The sequence below is a fragment of the Squalius cephalus genome, assembly GCF_949319135.1.
Source record: "Squalius cephalus genome assembly, chromosome: 13".
Classification (NCBI taxonomy): domain Eukaryota; kingdom Metazoa; phylum Chordata; class Actinopteri; order Cypriniformes; family Leuciscidae; genus Squalius; species Squalius cephalus.
This window is the reverse complement of record NC_137134.1, coordinates 24,527,726-24,549,054: the sequence shown is the minus strand read 5'-3', so window position 1 is coordinate 24,549,054 and position 21,329 is coordinate 24,527,726. Positions and strand designations below refer to the sequence as shown.

The following is a 21,329-nucleotide window of genomic DNA, read 5'->3' as shown; positions in this document are numbered from 1 at the left end:
TTTATATAGAACAATAACACAACAGTGGTTTACAGTTAACTTACAATCTTTAGACATATATGTGTGCATACTAAAAAATAGATATAAAAATATATTATTTTTGTCATGTCATGTCATGTCACATCATATCATATCATATCAATCATATCATTATGTCCAAAAAACAGCAATAAGTTTTACACAACATTTTTTTAAATAGTTAATATATTTAAGTAAATATATTTAAACATTTTTAAATTAAATAGAAATAAATAATAAAATTAATTGTAAATATTGTATTATATATATATATATATATATATATATATATATACAGCAATACGTTTTAATTTTAGATTAAAATTGTTTTAAATAGTTAATTTATATAAATATTTAAATATTTTTCAATTAAATAAGATTGTATAAATATTAATAAAAACATTTTCTATTATATTAACATTGCAATAAGTTTTAGTTTCAGACTATTTTTTTAAAATAGTTCATATAAGTAAATATATTTTTTCAGACTATTTTTTTTAAATAGTTCATATAAGTAAATATATTTAAATATTTTTAAATAAAATATATATTTTTTTAAATTAACAAAATAAATTAAATATACTGTATATTATATTATATTAAAATATATATTACAGTATATGTCCAAAAAAACAAGCAATATTTGTAGATATTGGATCACAAAAAAGTACTGTGCTTATACCATGGTATTTTTATATGCTCTGCACTGTAAAAAGTGGTAACCTGCAAATGTTACATTAAAGAGCTATTCGTAACTGATTTAATCGATAACTTTTAGGTTTGCTGGTATACATTTATCTTGGTTCAGTGATGTTAAATCATATTTTTGATAGTTAATTTAGATGTTTCAGTGTGGTATATTCATATACCTAGTTTATTTAATTACATTATATTACATGCCAATTCCAGAATACAGTAGTACTTTTTTATTGACATTTTGCACCAGTTGAAATTCAGTCCATTAAAGTATTCTAACAATTGGCATATACCATGGTACTTTATGATTCGTACATGTTCAAAAAACATGGCAGCGTCAAGGTACTATTTGTTAGTGTAATTTATAACTAAATCATAGAAATGAGTAAATATGAATACAAATCGTTTTGCATACATCTAAGAAATGGCATAAAAGTGCATTATGTATTTTTTACACTATTTGTAAAATTTGACAACCTTAAACAACCGCAAACATAAAACATGCGCTCGTTCAGCACAGCAGCAGCGACAGTAAAACAAACATGACGATAAAAACTTACCAACCATAGGACAATTGTAATAAAACACTCTTCGTGTCGTATCTGTGTGTTTTTATCTCGACGCTGTTAATTAAAACCTCCGTGGTATTCTCAAAACTGGGGAAATTTAGAGGAATGAAAAGTGAAACGAAGTTGCTTCAGGAAGTCCCAAGTCAGCGCTGTGAGAAAGTCTCGTGAGGTTGTGCAACTCCATCAAACACAGATGCGGAAAACACACTCGGCTGATATTTAGTTCACTTGTAGTATTTTTGCTATATAATAAAATTAATTAGAATAATTATATACAAATTAATTAAAATATTTTTTTAACAAAAAATTGCGAATATAAAAATACAAAGACCTGAAATTAAAGTCCCCGTGAAGTCAAAATTAATGTTTAATTATTTTTTTACTTTTAGTATGCATTTGTTATCTATAAATAGTAGCTGAAAAAGCTTAATTGGAATGTGGCTAAAAATAGTCATAACAAAAAAAGTTAGCAGTAAATGTGACCGCTTTCGTTGAAATAGTGTTGTAAAAAATATAGATTTACTGTCTGTGTTTTTCCCCCGACATGTTGACTTTTATCGAGGTGTTCTCGCGAGATTTGACAGCGCGAGAGTGTGCATGGCGCTCCGCATGCTGTGAATGAAGGACAAACACAGCCTGTAATTCTGTGAGTTTATCTGTTTTTAGACCTCTAAACAGTTGTTTGATTGCATAATTCAATGTAAATTGTTTTTTCGAGCGGTTGGAGGCTCTTTAAATCTGTAGTTTAAGTATTTTTTAGAGTTTGTAGCAATACAGACCTTGCACGTGACCTGGAAGAAACTGATCTTCCCAATAATGCTTATTACTTTAATTCACCTTTATAAAGAATATTGTGTCAGTACTATGATACAATGATTGTATTAGATGGTAATACCATGTTACTTTCTCATGTACCTGGTTGTTACTGAATAATTACCGTATTTATTTAGCATGGTTGAATATGCAACTATATTTATATAAACAGTACTGAAAATGCATCGATATTAATGAGTTCATCTCTTTCTTAATTCTAGCACACCATCTGAAAGGATTTCTGTGTCAAACTACAAGTTATGGAGGAACCCTCAAAGTTTGAGCGATATGTTTACAAAAATGCTTCAGTTTATCATTATATGAAAATATCTCTGTAAGTGTCATGATACAGGTCAGTTTTGATCTGGTTAGTTTTATTACAGTCTTTAGATGGTGAACATTAAATGGTCGAAACAACATTTTTCTTTTCTTTATTTTTAGGGTTTTGGCGAATGGAAACAGAAATATTTCTTCTGCAGATTTCAAACAATTGATCATTCGTGGACTCAAAGAACTTTACGGAGAGGTGAGCACATAGTATGGCTCAACCATGTAGGAATATGGTTTCTATAAAGTCTACTAAATGGTGTTCACAATTTAAGTGTAACACTGATGCAGATTTTTGATACTTAAAAATATGTGAAATCTGAAATAATATTATTTAGTTTGTTAAATTTTAATACTTTGCTAAAATTCATAATTATTTTCATACAAAAATATGCTGAAGGTACAAACCCAACTTCAAGGACAAATATTTTGGATAAGCAGTGAATGCATAATACATTGGGAATTATAAATGATTCCAAATAAATAAAATAACAAAAACTTCTGTAATAAATACAGTGAATTTTTATTTTCAGATGGAGACTATTTACACCCCTAATAAAATAGTTTAAAGATGTTTTATTTATAAAAAACATATTAATTTTTAATTAATTTTTAATTCTTAATTTTCTTTGTTGTATAAATATGTGCTGTAGTCAGTAGTCTCTTTTGACTTTATCCTGCTTTCTGACTGTTTCGGATGCATAATCATATTTCTTCTGTATGGCAGATTGGAGCTTCTATTCCATTTGATCTGCTGAAGTTTGATGAGAACCAATTAACCGGCATACTACGAGTGTACAACAGGTAAGTCATGCTCCTAGTACAAATCTTGAACAATTAGGCCAAAGTGTTTAAGCATGGTTTAATTGAAGTACAGAGCTGTTTATGAACTTGGGGTATCCCTCTGGGCTTGAGTTTGGGACCGTTTAAATTAAGTTTTTTTTTTTTTTTTTTTTTTTTTGTAGGAATAAGTATCTGAAACACAGAGCGAACTATTTTTTCTGAAATGAATAAACACTTATGGATTTGTCCCACCCATTTTGTGTATCTAATGATGTTCATTCTTAATATTCTGTTGTTTCTTAATCTCAGTGGCCTGGTGAAATTGTGGAGTGCATTAACGTTACTGGGATCATATCAAAATGAGGCATGTGCATTGAGAGTCACACAGGTACGTTTTTCCCAGTATTACGTCTGAAGCTGATTCAACATTTAATGAGCCCTGAGTCTGCATTCTTTTAATTCGCACTGGATTTCAGTAAAGAGCTTGTGGATCAATTGTATCTCTGCCAGGAATGACTCAACATAATTTTAACGTGGCTATTGGCAGTCTGTCAGCCAAACTGTGTGTACTTTGCAATTTGCGTCAGAAAGGCGGTTACTGTGGTGGCTGTTTATCTCGTTTTAGATTCTGAAACCCATTTAACTTCTAATCCGTGTCATAGACATCTGTTTTGAATGCAACTCTTATGTTCTTTTTATTTATCATTGCAGGTGTCGCCATTTTTGTTAGCACTGTCTGGGAATAGCCGTGAGCTGCAGTTTGGAGACCAGTTAACATCGTGAGGTGGGCCTACAAAAAAAAAAATACCTTGGAAAAATGACGTTCTTTCTTAGAAGAAGAATTTTCAACAGAAATATGTACCATATTGTCAACTCAGCACTGACAGTTCCTGCATCCCTCACAGTGGGGCACAGGTCGCTTTACATCGGTGAACGGGCCTCACTAAGCAAAACATTCAGCGCCAGAGACGTCGCACTTTTTGCTGAGCTGACAGGGGACACGAATCCTCTCCACCTCGACCCAGAGTACGCCAAAACGACCTCTTTTGAGACCCCCATTGTGCACGGAGTTCTGATTAACGGTCTGATCTCAGCAGTTATTGGGACAAAGTTGCCCGGTAAAGGCTGCGTGTTCCTCTACCAGGAAATACGCTTTCCGGCGCCTCTCTACATTGGAGAGGAGGTTGAGGCGGAAGCGGAGGTTAAAAAGATCAAAATGTCCTTCGCTTTTATTTCTGTTTCCTGCGCTGTCAAAGACAAAGTGGTCATGGAGGGAGAGGTCATAGTGATGATGCCGCAGAATGGAGAGCAATTGTGAGGAATGCTTCCGTTCAGTTTTTGTGTTTATGTTCCAGATATGCTGCCAGGAATTAAATGTTCTTTCTTGCTTATTTTTGTTCTTTTGAAATGTGACGCTCACTCAAAGATTTAATATTCATTGCTTTTGTTCTCTGAGGTGCAGTTTAAATAAACTGTGTGAGAAAATAACTTGACTTGACTGGTGTGGGTAAAATCTAGCTGTTTCCAACCTCAACAAGGGGATCGTTTTCAGATAGTCCTTTCAAATAGTTATTTCTAATAGTAATTTGAAAGCAGTATGGTTAACATAATAGTATTACAATTACATTAAATTAACCAGCAAATTATTTAAAAAAAAACGTAAAAACTTACTTATTAAAAACTTTTCTTTCAAACTAAATCTTCTGTGATGCATCCACAACTTCAGGTTATTCACCACAATATCTTCCAATAACTATCTTAATAATAGTCCTCAATAAATATATATATATAAAACTATATGTAGCATGTTCAAGATGGGAGGAAAATAAGTATGTTTTGCCAAGAATATATAAGATAAAAATTGAGAATTCATTCATATTGAGTCACATGTTACTCCGACTGGTCACATGATATTTTTTTGTCAACATTTACCCTAGATGCAAAGCTTGTGTTACAAACTCCAACCAAAACTGCATAACGACAGCCATATAAATGAAGTTGAAAACAGTTTATTTGTTACTTTGATAAGTTTCATTTTATACCGAGCCTCACAAGAAACGATATGATTGATTTTAGCCGTGAGCCTTATGTGGTTTCCTGTTTGAGTGCACTTACTAGCCTATAACATGGCGCCTCTCACTTTATTTCTTTCTTTTCAATGTTATTGTCAGGAAAATACAACAGAATATAACTGTAAATAATTGATTAATTTCTGTATTTTACAAACGGGCAGGCTTAAATTATATTTTTGGTGACTATAAAGACAAATGCGGCGTCACTCACTTTCACTCGAGAGTGCGCACTAGAGTGGACGAGCTCCTCTCGGCTAGAACATCTACGTCACATTTTACTGGCAGTTTCTGATTCGTTTCTCCCACGTTGTCACAAGCACAGTCGCGCAGTGAACCGTCACGTCCTTTTACCGACAGAGGCGGGCTCTCGGTTAAACCGAACCCTGTCGAACCGGGGCTGTTTGGTGTTGTTTTGATCCGGGATGGCGTTCATGGAGCAGCAGCCGCAGCCGTTGTCCGGGAGGAAGCCTCCGCTGGACGATACCGTGCCGCTGAGCGCCGTGATCGAGGCCAGCCAGAGTTTACAGTCGCACACGGTAAACAGAACCACCCGGAGGGTCTCTGGGTCTTTAAAACCTTTCATATCGATCATAAATGCGCATTGAAATGCCAGCAGATCAGATTTAATGGGGCTTTAACGTCGATGATGACGTTTTTTTGACGTTCAACGTTGTTGATTCTCGATTATTTGTCGATAAGGATCAAATTAATCGCATTTAGTGACAAAGATGACTCGTAGTTTAATATTAATTTCTATTGTCAGTTCAGACTGGAACACTTAATGTACATTTAGTGAAAGGTAAAAATTTAGAAAATGTAATAAAAAAAAAACACATTTAGAAATAGTTAATTTCACAGTGCATTCAACTTTGAATGAACTGATAAAAAATAGCATAAATCAAATATGCTGAACATAATCAACTTTTAAAGAAAAGTGATATGTAAATAGTAGCTTGTTATTTTTTTGAAATTTTTTTTTGAAGGGTCATTTTTATATATATATATAAAAAAAAGAGTTTTGAAGTAAACAATTTACAAGCATTTTCAGAACAGATACCATCTATGCTGCAGATCTCATGTGACATTTTAAACTGTCTGGCTCTGTGACTTGTGGTTTTACGGGCGGAATTGAAAAAAAGGTCATTTGCATCTGAGCCGAACATAATTTCCTTGTGCAGCGAAACCGAAGCCACAAGACATACGATTATTTCCTGTCTCATCCATTCATCTGTTCACTTCTCCTGATCCATTATGAAAGTGCAATCTAGTAATCCACTTTCGATTCTGTGAAATTTACAACCTGTTAAATGTCTTGTTTAAAAAAAACTTATTTTAGTTTAGTCGAACTGAAAAAATATATAATACATTAACAGCTTCACCTAAATCATCAGTTAATATGATTGATTAAATAGATTTATTGCTATTTATTTTGTAATCTAAACATATCACAGTGTTGATGCCATCTAAATAAAAATAGTGTTGCAGTGCATTCTGGGAACTGAGTACCTTTGCTCTTGTTTTAGTCGTATGGAAACTATCAGGTGACATTTTTAAAGGAGAGTCAAACATTAATGAGCATAAGCATCTGGACCTCACCATAAACGCCAGGGTCACCGTGAGGTTGTTGCAGGGTTTTTGGAGACTTGGTTACGTTTTGTCTTTTCACTTCCTGTTTTGACATTTCTTCAGAATTCTTTCATAAAAACCACAAATCTATGACAACATGATTTCGGTCTCTTGAATTCCCAATAATGTGAAGAAATAACAAAACAAAGATGGACTTGTTTAGGTTGGTTTCCACTAGTCAGGATAAACTGGTTTGCTGATGTTAAAGATGATTTGGGGGCTTTTTTTCTTGCTGTTGTACTTTTTATTTTAATGTATATTTCCTAGTTTGGATTCAGTCATCATTGGTTTTTCTCTATTAACAGGAGTATATCATTCGTGTCCAAAGGGGCGTTTCCACAGACAACAGTTGGACGGTGAGTTTGGACTATCCATCCATCTATCCATCTATCCATGGCATCTATCATGTTTGTTATGTACACAATGACTGATTTAGTCTTCATTTGTTTCGCAGGTCATCCGGCGATACAGCGACTTTGACATGCTGAATAATAGTTTACTGGTTAGTGGACTGTTAGAACAAGCCTGTGTTGAAATGGGATCCTTTCCTTTAAACGTGTTCCTGCTGTTTCCAAATAAATACTCTTTCATCAGTGAAAGAGTAAGTATGAGTCAATCTCTCTGTGTTCATAGATTTCTGGCCTAAACCTGCCACTTCCTCCTAAGAAGCTGATAGGAAACATGGACCGAGAGTTTATAGCCGAGCGTCAGAAGGGTCTTCAGGCCTATCTGAACCACATCACGCGTCACCATGTCCTCTCCAGCTGTGAGCTGGTCAAAAAGTTTCTTGACACTAACACTTACTCTGCAAACTACACAGGTAATACAGCCAGGGTGTATTTTAAGACTAGATGGGATTTTGTGCTTCAAAATTATTCTAAAACTCACCCCTTTCTTATTTTTCAGAAATAGCCTTACAGCAGGTGTCCATGTTCTTCAGATCCGATCCAAAATGGGAGGTTATTGAGCCGTTAAAAGACATTGGTGAGTAAAGCTGTACAGTTGTTCGGTCAAATGCTGACCATTTCCGTCCAATTTTATATTATATTATATTATATTATATTATATTATATTATATTATATTATATTATATTAATGTATTATTTATTATATTATTTATTAATTAAAATTTGAGTTGCTTTTACATTGACCATGAAAGATCAACGTCGTCAGCCTTGAGGTGCATCACAACTATAAAAGTTAATGATTCAAGTTTTATTGATTTGTTTCTCATGATGACGCACTGTTTATATTCGCATCCCAGCGTCAGGCCCAGCAAATCACGTTGACACATTGATAGTTCCTGACAACTTGATGGATTTCAGAGGCTCATGGGACGTTTTTTATCTTCTAAAAACAGTTACATAGCCGAGACACATTTGAGAAGAAACTTGCTGTTTGGTTTATTTCAGAGGATGATTCATAAACAAAGTTTTAACATTTACCTATTAGAACATGTTCAGGTCATTTACTGCAAAATCAAAAGGAAAAAAAATTGTAATTTGGAAATTTCATGAAAATTAAGCTTTTTTTCCTGCAAATCGTCATTACCGTAATGGAAAAAAAAAAATCTCATTGTCATTACTGTAATGCACAAAATGTTAATTCATTTTTGTTTCATTTAAAAATACATTTGGAAAGTGTAGTTGTTAAATTGGATGTTTGTTTGTTACTGTATTACGTTACTGAGAATGGAATTTTTTTACATGTTACGGTAATGAAAATTGAAAGCAGAACATTTTCTTATTTGTTATTAAATGAATGTCACAATCAAAAATGTTATTATTATATTATATTATTTAATATTATAGTATATTATTGTATTATTTTTCGGTTTTTCAATTTTGAGGTGAGATTTCTATTTATTGATATTAATATTTATTCAATCACTTAATGTCTGTCTTTTTATAGGCTGGCGATTGAGAAAGAGGTACTTCTTGGTCAAAGACAAAGATCAACCCAAAGAGAAACAAGTATTAAGCTGGGTAAGTTTCATCTTGACCCATACAAACACAATCAAAAACTTTTTTTTGTTATATTCTTGACCGTTAATCCAGTACTTTGACCCTCAACTTGTTTAATTCCCATTATTATGTAACCCTGATGCAGTACATCTTGTTTGTTGTACTCAACACCACTTTGTTTGGCCGCACAAAGAACTTAACTAACTTACTAATCCCTCTTGACGTATTTGTTTTCATTCTCTTCTATAATTAGCCACAGCATTGTGTGACCCTTGAGCTCACCGTAATACGTTTCTTCACCAATTATAGGTAGATTTGGGTCCAGATAAGTTCCTGTCTGACAAAGATCTCCAGTCTGCAATGAAGCTGCTTCCAACATTTTCTGTAAGTCTTAAATTGGGTTGTGGGGTTACCGGCGTTGATATATTGTTGAACAGTTGTTGTGAGAGTGTTGTTATGGTGTTGCTAGGAAGTTCTGGTGGTTTTTAGGGCCTAAAATAAATTTACGACTATTCAGATTGAAAATCATTTTAGCATAAATATTTAGTATTGATTTTTTAAATTTTATTATATATCAAAACATTGTTGCAGTGTGATGATCTTTTAGTAATCAATTTACAATAGACATTATTTTCATGAGTTACCTGCAATTATCATAATGCAAAACAAATAGGAATATAATTAACTTCACTTTTGTTGTATTTAATTGCATAGCTGTTAAGGAGAGCCGACACACTGTCGGGAATGAACTAAAAGAGCCTGTCTTTGTGTACTGACCCGAATGTTTGGATGTTTTGTGTGCGAACACTGTCATGTGCTCTTGTTTTTTCTGCTTCCTCAAGTTCAGCAGCCGTGCTACCAGATTAAACCGATCACTGCAAGCCCATCTTTACAAAAGACTCCATTAAAGTCATGTTTAGACACCCGAACACGGGTTAGATGCAGTGTTATTTTAGTGTTAAGATATTTTCAGTGTTAAGATATTTAGTTTGCTTTTATTTCAAATTTTAGTGTCATTTTAAGTAATTTTATGCGCTTATTTATTAGTTTTAGTTTCTTTAAAATATTAGAATTTTGCATTAATTCATTTTTATTTCAGTTTTAGGGGCCTTTTACATGACAAACCGTTTTCAACTAAAAAACTTTTATGAGAACAGCGTTTTGGGGGCTTGAACTTTTGAAATCAGGTTTCAAAGTGCAAGTTTTTGAAAACGATACCATTATTGTCTGCAGGTAAACTACAAAAACATGAATTTGTGAAAACGGTGACGTCATGCGCATGCGTATTATGTGTTCAGTCTGTAGGCGCGTAGAGTTTCTTTATAAAGTGACATCGCCAACTACTAGCCTGGCATGAATAATACAGCGTTTTTAATAGTTTTCCCGGATCTGTGTGAACAGGGATCGTTCTGACAACGTTGTTGTCTGTACACAAAAAGGAAGAGCTTTTACATTTTTTTTAGTACATTGTTGTTGTTGTTGTTTTTATTTCCAGTTAGTAATTTAAGTGCTTCAACTTAAGCTTATTTCAGTTAGTTTCCAAGGCAAAATTTCTACGTTTTTCAATTAATAATTATAAGACTTCCATTCATTTTCAAAACACAGATGAAGATGTTTCTGTGCCTCCATTGAAAGTCTATTCACACAAAACTCTGACGGTTCAAAACGTTTATAAAGAGGTCCTAAAATAAATCCATATGAATGGAGCAGTTTAATCCAAGTCATCTGAACAGACACAATTGCTTTAGATGATGAACAGATTTAATTTAAGCTTTTATTGACATAAACATTGATTAACGCTCATACATATAGAGCACATCAGATATGGAAAACGGAAACTCAAATGCACTTGCGTGCCTCGCAAGAACGAACCTCATTGGTTCTCATGCTTGACCTTCTGTTTACATATGAGTGCTCAATGTATGTTCGCTGACCAATGTTTGCATGTGAATAAAAGCCTAAATTAAATCTGCTTATCATATAAAGTGATCATATCTCTTCAGAAGACTTGGAGTAAACCGTTCGATCCACAGTTTCAGTTTTGGGTGAATGGACTTTCAATGGAGGGACCGAAATCTCTCATTTTTTTTTAAACATCTTCATTTGTGTTCTGAAGATGAACTAAACTCTTGTGGGTTTGGAACGACGTGCGAGTGAATAATTGATGACCGAATTTTTCATTTTTGAGTGAACTATCCCTTTAATGGTTACTTCAAGGCAAATCATCAGTCAGATGGGGGTGCACGTTTGATCGTGATATCTGCATTCCAGATGATCAGATTAAAGCAAGCCAACTGAGAAACACGGTAATGAGGAATGCATGACAAGGTCACTTCTGGCCATGAGGCTCATGGGAAAACATGCAAGAAATCTGAATTCTAGTGTTCAGAATATCATAGCAATTGTTGTAGAAAAAGTCTTCTCTTCTTTGCAAACAATCTCAAGAAGTTCCAGATGCCAAAGATCAGACTTTGTTGGTCCAGTCAGCAAAGCTGAGACGCCAGCTGTATTTCTAACAATCTCACTCTTACAACCTAAATTCATTGGGTTATCTTCATTTTTATGAAACCAACCTCCTTTTTTCTGCCACAATTAATTCCTAATCTTTCTGGCTTCTCTTTAATAGTGGCATTCCACCAATTGGTCTATTTTTTTATCATCAAGAGAATTAAAAACCGTATATCAAGAAAGTTTACATAACATCAAAAAGAACAACTTAATATCATGGTACCGATTAGTGTGGGTCATAGTGACCTGATGGCAAAGTGAGGCCTAATGTTTCCTGTTTCATTCAGTTTCCAGGCTTTTCTACAAACAAATTTTATATGTCTAATAGAAATATATTATATATTACCTAGCAACCAACAGAACACCTTTTACAAACCGAATAGCAACACCCTGATAACTCCAACAACATCCTATAATTGTGTCAGTGACTTTTGCATGGACAAAAACACTCAAAGAACAAGTTTACTTAGAAGTGTTTATATGTTTCTGACTTTTGTGTTTTTTCCGTAGCATTCAAACATCTCCGCCGTCAGTTTCGCCACTAGCAGTGAATCGTCTGCACTAGTCATTAGAGTTTTCAGTGAGAAAGGAACGCTTAGGGATCACATTTGCAAGGTTTGTTTTCTTCTTCTTGACTTGTCAAAAATGTTTTTTTCAGATTGTAACTTTTAACATACTTCAATATCTTTTTAATTCTGTCTTGAATTTTGCCGGTCCTCCAGGTGAAGCCCAAAGAACCCTTTCTTAAGAAGTACTGCAATCCCAAAAAGATCCAGGGTTTGGAGCTGCAGCAAATCCGAACATACGGAAGACAGATTCTGGAGGTATGTTACGACGTGTTCAAAGATATTTTTTTAGTTTTTGAAAGAAATTAATACTTTTATTTATCAAGGACGCATTAAATTGTTCAAAGTGACAGTAAAGGCCATTTAAAATGTCACAGAAGATTTCTGATGTTTTTCTTTTGAACTTTCTATTTATTAAAGAATATCTTTCCACAAAAATATGAAGCAGCACAACTGTTTTCAACATTGATAATAATCAGAAATGTTTTTTGAGCAGAAAATCAGCATATTAGAGTGATTTCTGAAGGAATAATCACTGGAATAAATTACATTTTACAATATATTCCAATAGAAAACAGTTATTTTGAATTGTAATATTTCACAATATTACTGTTTTTACTGTATTAAACAATTTTACCATTAAACATTAAACAATATTGCCAACCCCAAACATTTGAATGATAGTATATATTTGAGTTTGCTAACTATTATTTTATGTCGAAACTTTAACATTTTTTTTTCACTGCCGTATTTCCAAATGTAAATACGTATTTTATGTTTTATTCCAGGCACTAAAATTTCTCCATGACAAGGGTTTTCCGTACGGGCATCTTCATGCATCCAATGTCCTGATCGAGGAGAACACGTGTAAATTGTTGGATATAGAGAATTCATTACTGGGACTGCCATCATTTTACCGACCCTATGTAACACAGTTCAGGAAAATTAATGTAAGAGACCTTTATCATTATTAAACTAAAAATTTAAATCCAATTTGTTCCATTGAACAAATTAAATTATAAAATAATGTATTATAAAACTCCTAAATATTATTATTAAACTCATTCATTATTTTATATTTTTCTTATTAATATTAAATCATTTAAATATTAATAATTAAACTGCTTGATGTTGAAAAGCTGATGTTTTTTCTTTTATCAGACAACAGAAAGCATAGACATCTACTCATTTGGACACTTGCTTTATGAAATGACGTATGGCCGCCCGCCTGATGCCGTGCCTGTAGATCAGTATCCTCCGGCCCAGTTCCCATCTGTAGGTCAGTATGATCTTCTGTTCACCTTTATGAATGTTCTCTGGAGTCTGACCAATTTTTATTTAAAATCCCCTTATTATGCTGTGTAATATAGCTGTTTGTGAGCCAACTGACCAATCAGAGCAGAGTACACAATCACAACAGACTGAGCCATCTGACCAATCAGAGCAGAGTAGACAAATCACAACAGATTGGGCAGGGCCATCTGACCAATCAGAGGTGATGTTGCAATGTTTATTATGAGAAAATTCAAGTGTTTTTCGGCCTTGTATACATGTAAATGTGTTGTAACTCCAAAACAACATTAGGAACCTTTAAAATAGCATAATAGGGGCAATTTAAACATGGTAAAATGTACTAGACTCTTATTGTAAACTGAAAGCACAAATTAAATTAGCCAAAGTATTTCATATATGTGCATACAAGCAAGCACATAGTAGCACTGATCAGATTACTGTCTGAATGTGGAGAGCGTGGATGTTGTGTGTATAATAGGCTAAATCAATGAGTAAATTAGTTGTAGTTAATTTAATAAGTTGAACTTGCCATTTCAAGCTACAAAACATTAACTGTTGTACAGTTTTATGCAATAGTTAACAACCTACAGCAGGAATCCCAAAGTGTGTTCGTAAAACGTGTGTAGTTAATGGTTTTATGTAATACGTTACCTTTTGTTTTCCATTTTCCCACAGTATCAGTACTTCAGTCCATCCTGTCCACAGAAGCTTGCAAAACGGGAATGCCAACCGTTTCCCAACTACTACAAACACCGTGAGTTACGATATTCAGGCCTGCTGTGTGCTCAGGAGTAAATCTCACAAATTAGATATTTAGCAATTAGTTAAAGTCGTATATTTTGTTTTATCATTATATTTTTATACATAGCATTTTTATTTTTATTTTTATTAAATTATATTATATTTTGAATAAAATTATTGGCATAATTGTCATGAGTTAATGTTTATTGCTTAATATTGTTTAGTTTTGCGTAATATCATGAAAATAATGTCAAATTACAATGGTGCAAAAAACAGATTTTCATTTTCTTTATACAAAATACAATTTATTTATTTATTTTCTGTTGAGTTTTGGCTAAAATATGACCCGGACCTGTTCTTGACAAGTTTTTGTGAGATTCATCCTATGAGTCATGAGTACAAAACATTATGTCTTCATTTTATAACTATGTCACGTTATTGTGAATCTAAAGCATGTGGTTGAAAGTCAAGCAGTAATTGCGAATTTTGACATTGTTTAAAACTGAAGCACAAACGGTTGCTGAGTTTTACTCTCGTTCTAACAGGTTATTCAATGACGTGCTGCTGTTTAACTCGGAGAAACCCCAGTTTAAGGTAAACAAGCAAACTGAAGTAAAAAATAAACCTATTTTTTTATTTAACCCTTGTGCATCAATTAAAAAAAGTTACACATGGGTCCATAATGGACAAAAATGTCCGTGTCAAAAAACTGACATAAAAATTTTAGGCATGACATAAAAAAGCTTAGGAGCACAGGCTTAAGTTGTAAAAAGTAAAACCAAAAAAAAGTTATATAGGTTTAAGTTTAAGAAAATGATTTATGAACATTATTGTATATAAAATTTATATTTAATGAAACATGTTGAACTCTAAAACGGCTAGAAAATCAAAGCCATAAATCTAAACAAGCTATGCTCCAAATTTGAGGATGATATCTCAAAAAATGAGCTTTCAGTTAGAATTTGTTTGGGCGCAATAACAGATTTTCCCAATTGGATGCCAGCAAAACTCCACTGGGACACAGTGGTTGTATTTGTTATTTAAAGTAGAGTTTTTCTCTCACAAATATTACAAACACACACACATATTTTTTTTATTACACACCTACAAACCACACTCTAACATCCATACCAACACACCCACACAATTATCGCTGCATGATTTATCCAATTGGCTCTATAAGATGCCAAAGCAGAAAACAGGAAAAAGCGAGTATTTGCTTTATAGGTCAAACCTGAGAAAATGGAAATCTGGTAAAAAAAAATAGTACAAATAAAAAATGTTATGCCTTGCCAACTGAATGAAAGCCTCTTAACAAAGATTGCATTATTTTATAGTTAAATGGCCCTGGGATTAAAAATTGGGTTTCAAAGCAGACATTTTTGTCCAAAAGGCGCTAAGAGGAAGTATTTTGTGTACCTAGTGCAAAAAATATTTTTTAAAGGAAATGGGGTTGAAAATTTTTAATTCCAATAAAAATACACACCTGTGCCAAATTGTATACAGTTTGCATAAACACATGCTAACAAACTTTTTTTTTTCTCTCTCTTTCCGAACTCCAGATCAGCTCCAAATTAAAAGAGGCTCTGAAATCGTCTAAAGAATGCTTAGAGAGGCGTCTAGTGGAGGAACAGAGGACGGTTAGTGCATTGCTTTGTTCACTTTTGATCTCTTGTGCAACAAATGTTCGGCTTGCTTAAGGAATGTTATGCCACAGTGTCGCAAACACAAATCTTGTCATTTCAGTGTAGAAAAGTTGAATAAAATGTAATACTGTCAACATTTTCACCAACCCTGATATCTGACACAACAGGAAAATCCTTTCAACTTATCTTCGAAAATCCCGTTAAGATTATGTAACCGAAACCTCGTGTGATTTTCAGATCCACCAGCACAAGAGGTTGACGCGAGCGCAGTCGCACCACGGCTCAGAGGAGGAGAAGCGCAAGAGGAAGATGTTGGCCAGAAAGGTACATGAGTTCAAACGCTTTACCATAAATAGGATTCACACTAAACGCTCACACTGTTTTATCCTGAACTTAATGGTTCTTAAAACCTATTTTGATTTTCCAGAAATCGAGACAGTCGACATATGAAAATGAGGAGGATCTCTCTGTCAAATACAATAACAACTCTGGTAGGTTTCATTTATTATCAAACTTTCCTTTATTAATAAACAACTGTAATTTAATTTCAAAATGTACGTTTTCAGCATTCTGGGTTCCAGAAGAAAATCTTCAGGGTTGGTCCATCTCAAATGGACCAGTGGAGCTTGCTTGAGCATTTTAAATGATGTTCTTTTTGTGGTTAAACCAATTAAAATGAAAATGGAAATGGTCAAGCAGCCAAATGAAAAAATTTGGACCATTTGAGATGGATTTACTCTTCAGTAAGAAGTAATAAACCATGAACCAAACCAACCTGCTCCAAGATAAATCACAATATTATAAACTTTTGTCTTCTTCAAATAATTTTTTGTTTTGAATAAAAGACTGTATACTTAATGTCTAACTCGCCCAATAATTAAACAGTTTTTTTAAATAATTAAGTGCACATGACACTCAATCGCAAGAAAAAAAAGTAAGAATTACAAGATATAAACTCAAACTCAAGGAATTCTGACTTTTCTTGTGATTCTGACTTTTGAATTGCAATTGTGAGTTTATATCTCGCAATTCTGACGTTTTTTCTCGCAATTGCGAGTTTATATATATACAGTGCTATGCATAAGTTTAGACACCCATACTAAAGTTGACTAAAAAGAGGAATAAAAAATAATCTTTTGGAAACTGAACTTAATGCCTTAATTAAAAAAATTAGGAAAAATCCAACCTTTAAGTACACCAATTTTCTTTGTGAATGAATAATGTATCGTAAATAAATAAATGTTTTTCCTTAAAATACAGGGTGCATAAGTTTGGACACCCCTATGTTAAATTCCCATAGAGGCAGGCAGATTTTTATTTTTAAGGTTTTTTTTTTTTTTTTTTTAGGATACTATGCATCCTGATAAAGTTCCCTTGGCCTTTGGAATTAAAATAGCCCCACATCATCACATAGCCTTCACCATACCTAGAGATTGGCATGGTTTATTTCAGTTAGCCTAATAGCTAGTTTGATTTGCATTGAGAAATGATCTTATGGAAAGTACTCCATGCCAATCTCTAGGTATGGTGAAGGCTATGTGATGATGTGGGGCTATTTTAATTCCAAAGGCCAAGGGAACTTTATCAGGATGCATATTATCCTAAAAAAAAAATAAAGAAAATACTTAAAAATAAAAATCTGCCTGCCTCTATGGGAATTTAACATAGGGGTGTCCAAACTTATGCACCCTGTATTTTAAGGAAGAACATTTATTTATTTACGATACATTATTCATTCACAAAGAAAATTGGTGTCCTTAAAGGTTGGATTTTTCCTAATTTTTTTAATTAAGGCATTAAGTTCAATTTCCAAAAGATGATTTTTTATTCCTCTTTTTAGTCAACTTTAGCATGGGTGTCTAAACTTATGCATAGCACTGTATTTTCTCACAATTCTGACTTTTTCTCGCAATTCAGAGTTTATATCTCGTAATTCTGACCTTTTTTTCTCACATTTATTTTCTTGCAATTGCGAGTTTATATCTTACAATTCTGACTTTTTCCTTGAAATTGCGAGTTTATATCACGCTTAATATATTTATATCACACTTTTTTCTCAGTGTTGAGATATTACAAATACACATTACCTTTTTTTATTTGTTATTCAGTGGCGGAAACAAGCTTCCATGACTTTTATTAAAGCAAATAGCGTTGCTAACAATCTTGGTGCTCATCGTAAATATTCAGAGGTTTATCAATATTACATCTGATTTTGAATGGCTTTTTTTAACTACCAGTACCCTTCTGTTGAACTTCATTACTACGTGATCCAAGATACAGCTGTCAATGTATAAATACAGTAAAAATCATTTTAATGGTCTTCTAGCAGGTTCTGGGGCGAGTTCACCTCCAACCTGCCCGTCCTCACCCACTCCTCTACCAGGTACGTCCCGTTTATAACTCTGTTCATCCTCCATCATTATGTAAACTTCATCAGAAGAGTTTGTTTTTCCTGGTTTGTGCATTTTTCCAAACATTCCCCTACAGTATGTCCAATCAAAACAATCAAAGTTTTCCCAATAAATCAAAAATAATTCTGAATTTATCAGTTTGTTGCATGATGTGGTAAAATGTTTTCGATTGTAACTTGCAGGCGCATTAACATCTCCTGTTTTTTCATCAAATTGAGATCAATCATGACCTAATCTCTCTCATTTCCATGATCAATCGCCAAATTCCTCATGAAATCGGTTGCAATCTCCATTCATCTTACCAGATCATAATCATCCGATGTTTCATCTCATTCTGATATGATCAGTAACTTGTGTGTGCCTCTCTCTGTCTCTCTCTCTCTCTCTCTCTCTCTCTCTCTCTCTCTCTCTCTCTCTCTCTCTCTCTCTCTTACATGCTGTCTTCAAAACTAGAGCATGCACCATTTTGAACGTGTGTGGGGTAAAGTAATTCAATAATAATAATCTGTTTCCACTATAAAGTTGCAGCTCACTCTCCCTCAGTAGCACATTCCGATTCCCCACAGCAAAACTGCTACTCATTAATATTAAATGAGGTCTGTTCAGCAAGTGTCCAGCCTACTGAGAAGGGTTAATGCAACTTTAAAAGTTCACAATCTGCAATTGTCTATTTAGGCACAAAATTGGGCTTTTCTGAGGGTAAATTCTTTCTAACAAAAAGCACTTTTTGTGGATTGTGAGTTTTTTTTTTTCTTATATATGCAATGTTTATATTAGTAACTAATAATACTTGTTTTTAAGATACAATTTTTTTAGATGATCTTTTGAATAAAGAATTAAAAAAAAAAAATTGTGGTCTTAAAGCAACTGCAACTGAGCACAACCTTGCATCTTGCTTATTGGTTCAGAAGGCATGAGTCATGCTGTCAGTCACTTATTTCCAAGAAGGTGATTGGTCATTAAATGATCACAGTATTGACAAATCAGCATTAAGTTATTTAAAGTCAACATGAAATGGAAATTTCCATATTTTTAATATGTAAATATATATATTTTTAATGAAATGACACTCTAAGTAGGAAACTACAACTGCCAGTAGGTGGCGGTAAATGTCTAAATGAGTAAGTCACTGGCTGGGTCCGAAAACTGATAAATGCTGCGTTCGGAGGACGCACTCCAAGTCAACCGATATTTCTTTTTTATATTACTTTCATGTTGACTTTAAATGTTGCCTTTTGTGGTAAGTGTCTCATTCTGAATGGCTGTTGTACTTTATTCGCTTCCGGTTTACATACCGCAGAGGATTCTGAGTATGTATCTTACTGAAACGCGACCGATCTTGACGGACTGTTTTCTGATTCCGCAGGAGCACCTCCAGCGCCTCCTCTTCCTCCCCTCGCTGCTCCTCCTCCTCCTCCTCCTCCTCCACCTCCTGGGAGTGAACCCATCCCTCCATCCCTCTCACCTCCCGGTGCCAACGGCGTGGGCCGGGGTGCCCTCCTCAGCTCCATCCAATCCTTCAACAAAGGCAAACTGAAAAAAGCAGATACTGTCAACCACAGCGGCCCACGTTTGTGAAACAAAAAAAAACGCTCATCTTTGTTTTAGTGCAATTCATCCACTCAAAGTTTTTTAGCAACTTGCGTCTAACAGTGAAGAGTGACTGTTTGTATCTGAACTTCTTCAATGTTTGTTTTATTCACATTAAATTCCAATGGAGCCCTGCATATTATTTTTTTAAGCTGCTCAGTGTAACCTAAACAAATCTGCTTGGACCAACTGTCATATTTAAAAAAATGGACATGCGCACTCATTCGGGCGAAAAAATTGACCACCTACATAGTACTGACTCCTGAAGACACAAGTTGGTGGAGAATGCGGGCAGCACATTTACTTTGAATGGAAACGTAATAGGATTTTACTATTGGTTCATAAGATGAGTGATGTTTGATTCTGACATTTTAATTCCACTTTGATTATGGTTCATTTTGGAGGGTTTGGAATGATGTTTTTTAAGCATTTGCCACATTTACCATTGTGCCTACAAAAGCTGAGAGCGTTCTTTGTTCTCTTTTGGGTTTTTTTCCTGCGGAAATATTGAGCTACATTGTTCTAATTTTCTTTCAGAAGAAAGTAATATTCGTATTCCTGTTCTGCAAGATCACAATCAACATGTTGCACAAATAGCAGCATTTAAACGATACGTTTATCATTTATGCCCCTTAACGACACAGTCGCTGTACCAGAAAAACAATGGCTTTGATTTACCACTGACATGATTATATAATGGCCATTGTTATGTCACTTACGCCATCTACTCTTATTGGTTGTTGCAGTCTGGTGGTAAATGGAAGAGATTTCTTGTCTTGCACACAATTAGGGAGAAAGCAACTTCTATAATTCATGTTCATCGCAGGTTCCTCTTGAAAACCAGATTTAAATGTGATTATGTACAATACGATGCGCAATAGTTCATCTCTTGCTCTTGTAACAGTAAACTCATTTGTACATAGATTCATACAGACACTGAAACCATTATAGCTAAATATCGTAGTACATATTCCTAGCTTTGTTATTACCGTGGGGGACGAATTTAATGTTTTCGTTTTTGCTACAGCACTTTACCACTGAATATTTAGCAGTGGTCTTGAGAAGAAGAAATGTTCTAAAGTTTACAAAGAGATTTATGTATATCCAAGAACAGAAGAGGAATCAATGTGTTTTGTAATGGAGAAATTTGCCACTGATATTTGCCTCTGTACAGTTGCCACAAACGTTGTTAAAAGCACTGGAGGTGAACATCCTCAAATTGCTGAAAAAAATAGTTTTCCCTGTTATAAAAAAAAAAACTTGTATTGACAATATTTTGAAAGAATGGTCTTGTGCTTTTTGTTGTGAACATTGAAGTAAAGACAATGGAACAGATCTTGTGTGGTTTAATTCCTTCTAACTAATATAAACTAGTAAATAACTTGTGTATAGATAGATATAGTGGATAATATATTAGAAATTGTTAAATTATTGTAAAAAAAAAAAATTTAATCTAACAATCTAATTTTATTAACTTTTTTTCCTTGTTTATTATTGATATATTGTGCGTTAATTTAGAATTGTAAATATTGTAAATGTAAACATTTCAGATATTTTTCTCAATATGTACACATTTCATGTGCTGTAAAATTATACTGTAAATATAGTTGATAGAAATGATATTTAATATTATTACTAAGAGTTATAAATAAGTTTTTTATATATATATATTTTAACCCCCAAATGTTTATTAATTAACTGTTTAT

General features: G+C 33.7%; 4 protein-coding genes across 9 annotated transcripts in view; 3 read left to right on the top strand and 1 right to left on the bottom strand.

Moving 5' to 3' along the window:
* The window catches only part of rbck1 (RanBP-type and C3HC4-type zinc finger containing 1), an 8,568-nt gene extending 7,097 nt beyond the window's left edge, over nt 1-1,471 (bottom strand). The window contains exon 1 of one of the 2 annotated variants that reach the window (XM_079891606.1): nt 1,275-1,471. The gene's annotated coding sequence lies outside the window, so the exon portion shown is untranslated. The remainder of the gene's footprint in view (nt 1-1,274) is intronic. The other variant, XM_079891607.1, reaches the window with a different exon arrangement.
* A 378-nt stretch (nt 1,472-1,849) lies between these two features.
* On the top strand, nt 1,850-4,694 carry rpp14 (ribonuclease P/MRP 14 subunit). 2 transcript variants are annotated; one of them, XM_079891611.1, is made up of 7 exons: nt 1,850-1,929; nt 2,318-2,430; nt 2,538-2,622; nt 3,151-3,227; nt 3,516-3,594; nt 3,918-3,990; nt 4,112-4,694. In XM_079891611.1, exons 2-6 carry the CDS (start codon nt 2,357-2,359, stop codon nt 3,987-3,989), a joined length of 387 nt encoding a protein of 128 aa, XP_079747737.1. In that variant the 5' UTR covers nt 1,850-1,929; nt 2,318-2,356; the 3' UTR covers nt 3,990; nt 4,112-4,694. The 2 variants fall into 2 exon arrangements, with proteins under 2 accessions (XP_079747737.1, XP_079747736.1); XM_079891610.1 differs by having other exon boundaries at nt 3,918-4,694.
* On the top strand, nt 4,063-4,524 carry LOC307169627 (hydroxyacyl-thioester dehydratase type 2, mitochondrial-like; the record flags this gene model as incomplete). Its single annotated transcript, XM_079890356.1, has 1 exon — nt 4,063-4,524. The coding sequence occupies one exon, from the start codon at nt 4,063-4,065 to the stop codon at nt 4,522-4,524; it is 462 nt and encodes a 153-aa protein (XP_079746482.1).
* A 798-nt stretch (nt 4,695-5,492) lies between the features above and the next one.
* Nucleotides 5,493-20,959, top strand: pxk (PX domain containing serine/threonine kinase). Of its 4 annotated transcripts, none has more exons than XM_079891604.1 (19): nt 5,556-5,814; nt 7,210-7,260; nt 7,359-7,406; nt 7,538-7,724; nt 7,811-7,888; nt 8,816-8,889; nt 9,178-9,252; nt 11,887-11,991; nt 12,099-12,200; nt 12,731-12,892; nt 13,104-13,221; nt 13,911-13,989; nt 14,522-14,570; nt 15,539-15,616; nt 15,860-15,946; nt 16,050-16,113; nt 17,949-18,005; nt 18,487-18,514; nt 19,400-20,959. In XM_079891604.1, the coding sequence occupies exons 1-18, from the start codon at nt 5,701-5,703 to the stop codon at nt 18,501-18,503; spliced, it is 1,545 nt and encodes a 514-aa protein (XP_079747730.1). In that variant the 5' UTR covers nt 5,556-5,700; the 3' UTR covers nt 18,504-18,514; nt 19,400-20,959. The 4 variants fall into 4 exon arrangements, with proteins under 4 accessions (XP_079747728.1, XP_079747730.1, XP_079747731.1 ...); XM_079891605.1 differs by having other exon boundaries at nt 5,598-5,814; nt 17,952-18,005; nt 19,400-19,479; XM_079891602.1 differs by lacking the exon at nt 18,487-18,514 and having other exon boundaries at nt 5,493-5,814.
* Nucleotides 20,960-21,329: the final 370 nt, after the last annotated feature.